Source organism: Triticum dicoccoides, chromosome 2B, assembly GCF_002162155.2.
Source record: "Triticum dicoccoides isolate Atlit2015 ecotype Zavitan chromosome 2B, WEW_v2.0, whole genome shotgun sequence".
In the NCBI taxonomy this organism is placed as follows: domain Eukaryota; kingdom Viridiplantae; phylum Streptophyta; class Magnoliopsida; order Poales; family Poaceae; genus Triticum; species Triticum dicoccoides.
In genome coordinates, this window is record NC_041383.1 from 395,080,594 (window position 1) to 395,084,916 (window position 4,323).

General features: G+C 55.3%; 1 protein-coding gene across 2 annotated transcripts; it reads left to right on the forward strand.

Moving 5' to 3' along the window:
• Window positions 1–67: 67 nt before the first annotated feature.
• LOC119363854 (AP2-like ethylene-responsive transcription factor CRL5) lies at window positions 68–3,816 on the forward strand. Of its 2 annotated transcripts, none has more exons than XM_037629218.1 (8): window positions 68–680; window positions 788–1,310; window positions 1,395–1,480; window positions 1,602–1,610; window positions 1,723–1,811; window positions 1,905–1,978; window positions 2,087–2,214; window positions 2,855–3,816. In XM_037629218.1, the coding sequence occupies exons 1-8, from the start codon at window positions 398–400 to the stop codon at window positions 3,466–3,468; spliced, it is 1,806 nt and encodes a 601-aa protein (XP_037485115.1). In that variant the 5' UTR covers window positions 68–397; the 3' UTR covers window positions 3,469–3,816. The 2 variants fall into 2 exon arrangements, with proteins under 2 accessions (XP_037485115.1, XP_037485116.1); XM_037629219.1 differs by having other exon boundaries at window positions 70–680; window positions 1,398–1,480.
• Window positions 3,817–4,323: the final 507 nt, after the last annotated feature.

The following is a 4,323-nucleotide window of genomic DNA, read 5'->3' on the forward strand; positions in this document are numbered from 1 at the left end:
TGAGGAGAGAGTGTGAGAGAGAGAGAGTGTGTGTGTTATTGTATTGGTCTGTTCGTCATAATAAACGCCATTAAGAGCTTTTTTTTGGGGTCACATATAGAGGAGAGCAGCTCAGCTCAGCTCAGCTTATTCCTTTTGCTTACTTTAAAGCCACGCGCAAACGCGAGCAGAAACACACTTGCTCACTTCCTCTTGCCTTCATCTTCATCTTCATCTTCTCTCCCTCCTCCTACTTCCTCTTGCCCCATCTCCACTTCAAGCAATGCGGGGAGGGCATTGACCATTAGCTTGTCTATCTCTATCCATTGTTCACCAGTGCCGCCACCGATCGACCTCCAACTCTTTCTTCTTTCTCGTCGATCTATCTCTAGCTAGCCAGATAGCTTGGCTCTGCAGGATGACCAACAACAACTGCAATGGCAATGGCGGCAGCAACGCGGCGGCGAGTGGCTGGCTGGGCTTCTCGCTCTCACCGCACATGGACGAACACAACCACGTGCAGCAGCAACAACAGCACCAGGGCCTATTCTACCCCAGCTCCGTCGCCGCCGCCTACAGCCTCGGCGGCGACGTCGCCACCGGCGGCTACTATTCGCAGCTAGCCTCCATGCCTCTCAAGTCAGACGGCTCCCTCTGCATCATGGAAGCTCTGCGCCGAACCGATCAACAAGATCACAACGGTACGTACTTCAGCGCCGGAAATATACACCTATATATTTCCTCCATCGACCGAGATCAGCCATTAGTTTCTTGGAGTTCATGGCGTGATTCCGGTTTCATTAACCAGGGCCGAAGCTGGAGGACTTTCTGGGCGCGGGGCAGCCGGCGATGGCGCTGAGCCTGGACAACACCTCCAACTTTTATTACTACGGCGGCGGTGGCGGAGCCGGTGGGCAACACGGACAGAGCCACGGCGGCTGCTTCCTGCAGCAAGCATACGACGTGTACGGCGGGCCCGCGACAGCATCGGTGCTGGCTGCCGACGAGGACGCCGCAGCTGCCACGGCCATGGCGAACTGGGTGCAGGTCGCGCGCGGTGCCACAGCGTACGCGACAGCCGAGAACGTCTTGTCCGCGGCGGCAGACCGGCAGCAGCATCTTCACCACCACCCTCTGGCACTCTCCATGAGCTCCGCCGGGTCGCTCTCCAGCTGCGTTACCGCGGGGGCCGAGTACGGCGGCGTCGTGGCGACGGTGGACGGCGGGCGAAAGCGCGGCGGCGCAACGGCGGGGCAGAAGCAGCCGGTGCACCACCGCAAGTCCATCGACACGTTCGGGCAGCGCACGTCGCAGTACCGTGGCGTCACCAGGTACACCCCCAGCCCACCCAATGAGCACGTGATTAATTAGTCGGGGAAAGAAGTAGAGCAGGAGATTAACGTGTGGTTAATTAGCAGGCATAGGTGGACGGGGCGGTATGAGGCGCACCTGTGGGACAACAGCTGCAAGAAGGAAGGCCAGACCAGGAAAGGGAGGCAAGGTACTTGAACCTAACCGACCCCTAAAGCAAGATTAATCTCTATCATTAGTGTCTAACCCAGTTTGTTAACCAATGTCCCTCGCATGGTGATGAACTAACTACTCGGCCGCTGGCTATGCAGTTTACCTCGGTAAGTAGTGCAATGTACAATGTAATACAGTACTACTATTGTGTACTACGTGTTCATGCTCTTGTCGGGGAGTAGTGCGGTAAAAAGGTTAAAAAAGAACTCCATTTTACAGGAGGGTATGACATGGAGGAGAAGGCGGCGAGAGCCTACGACCAGGCGGCGCTCAAGTACTGGGGCCCTTCCACCCATATCAACTTCCCGGTAATCCCTTAAATTACATGTACATCTATTTACCTTTTCTCAGTTTAATGATCATAGTTTAATTATTACTAACATGGTGTTTTCCTGGTGCAGCTCGAGGACTACCAGCAGGAGCTGGAGGAGATGAAGAACATGACGAGGCAGGAGTACGTGGCACACCTCAGAAGGTAACGTTAATGGAAGTGGTCTATATATAGAATGATGAAGATCAAATCTTTGTCTTGTGATCTGCGTGAACGGGAAGGAAGAGTGACTCGAGAGGCGCGTGCATGCAGGAAGAGCAGCGGCTTCTCGCGCGGCGCGTCCATGTACCGTGGCGTGACCCGGCACCACCAGCACGGGCGGTGGCAGGCGCGCATCGGCCGCGTCTCCGGCAACAAGGACCTCTACCTCGGCACTTTCGGTACGTCACAGCTCACAGCCACTCTCTCTAGATCCTTAGAACTTCCGTGGCGCTGTGCCCGTGGCCATGCTCGCGAGCGGTGACGCAGATGGTGTCGCGGCTGGAGGGCGCATGCCGGGCGTTCCGGTCTCAATCATCATACGTGTCGTTGCAGGGAAATGATGCCCTTCTCCCTGCCAAAGTTAGAATGTTTTCTTGCTTTAAGCTTCTTCTTTTCTCATGCTCTCTCTCTCTCTCTCTCTCTCTCTCTCTCTCTCTCTCTCTACACACACAAATATCTCATTCTCTCTCTCTCTCTCCTTCCACATGTATGTGTGTGTGTATGGTCCTGTGCATGCGTGACCGATTCTCTCGCTCGCTTTTGCATAAGGCTGGCCTTTCCTAGTTTTCGCACTGTCTCAAATCGCACGCGCGCTCTCCGGCTTTTGCATGCCTCGTCGCCGTCGTCTACCTTTGACCATGGCGCCAGCCAGTCATCATGACGACGCGCGGCCGCGCCGCGCGTTTCCTTCCTTTGTTCAGACTTCAGAGTTGTCCAGACTTGAGATCGTTCCATATCCAATGATTCTTGCATGCATGTGCATTGTGCAGTAGCTGTGTATACGTAGTACGTTTCAATGATGGGTGCGCGTGGTTGCAGGCACCCAGGAGGAGGCCGCGGAGGCGTACGACATCGCCGCCATCAAGTTCCGGGGCCTCAACGCCGTCACCAACTTCGACATCACCCGCTACGACGTCGACAAGATCATGGCCAGCAACACGCTCCTCCCGGGCGAGCTCGCCAGGCGCAACAAGGACGCCAACGCCGCGCCCCTGCCCCTTCCCGCCCCCGACGACTGCGCCGCCTCTGCCCTGGTGCCCGTGTCCACTCCGGGCACGGACACCGGCGGCAGCGGCCAGCACCGCCACCACGACGTCATGTCCTCGGGCGAGGCCTTCTCGGCGCTGCACGACCTGGTCACCGTGGACGGCCACACCGCGCAGGGCGGCAACGGCGCGCACGTGCACATGTCGATGTCGGGCGCATCGTCGCTGGTGACGAGCCTGAGCAACTCCCGCGAGGGGAGCCCAGACCGGGGCGGCGGCCTGTCCATGCTCTTCGCCAAGCCGCCGCAGCAGCCGGCCACGACAACGGCGGCGTCCCCGAAGCTGATGAGCACTCTGGCGCCGCTGGGCTCCTGGGCGTCGTCGGCGAGGCCGGCCGCCGTTTCCATCGCTCACATGCCCATGTTCGCCGCGTGGAGCGACGCTTGAATGATCACTCGGTCTGATATGTACCAAGCCCACGGCGCATGCATGGCATGACAATGGCGTGCAGTTTTTAGTTAGTAGGTCGGCGACGTGATTAAGGATTAGCAACGTAGTAATTGGCTGCAGTTGGTGGTGTAGTAATAGTAGTAGCATTAGCGGTACTATCGAGATTACTCCTACGATGTAAGATCGAGGAAATGCACGGTGTGGCCTCCCTTGTTTCCTTCTTCACCGGTGGAGAAGGGGTTTTGTAAAATGGAGGCCACCGGTGCATCTCTTCCAAATCCCAAAATCAAATATTATAGCTAGCTAGCTCCACTAATTGAAGTTTCATTGTTGGTAACCATTTCATCGGATGTGGCATCTTTATTCATCAGCCTGACCCACGGTCTCACCTTTGGAAAATTGATCAAGTCATCACGGACGCCTCACTATCAATCAAAAAACATGCATTTTACTGGTAAAAGAATAATATGCATTAATGAGACAATAATCTGTATTCATGAGACACCAAAGTGTAAAATCTGTTGCGTGCAAATACTTGTTAGACTAGATCAGATAGTTAGCTGAATAATAGGGCTGGTAGCGTGTGCATGTCCACATCCAATTCTTTCTCTAACTCATGTTTATTTCAGTTAGGTAGTTAGCTATTTCAGCTCGGCATGAGAACGTTGGCGGAACCTGAATCGGTAGATTCTGATATAGGATTCTAAACTAGGCGTCTAGGAGGGATGGTAACATGCACAGACACTTGATTTCACTCAGATTTGGGCACTCCGAGCCAGCTAGCCGGTGAAAGATCCCCGCGGATGGGGGGACTCGATGGCTTTCCTTTCCCTCTCTCCCCTCTCGTCTCTG

Excerpts from the sequence above, each read along its gene's own strand:
- LOC119363854 (XM_037629218.1), top strand. The coding sequence starts at position 398 with ATGACCAACAACAACTGCAATGGCAATGGCGGCAGCAACGCGGCGGCG. Across the intron at positions 681-787 it reads CGATCAACAAGATCACAACG|GGCCGAAGCTGGAGGACTTT; the intron begins GTACGTACTTCA and ends TTCATTAACCAG. Across the intron at positions 1,979-2,086 it reads TACGTGGCACACCTCAGAAG|GAAGAGCAGCGGCTTCTCGC; the intron begins GTAACGTTAATG and ends GCGTGCATGCAG.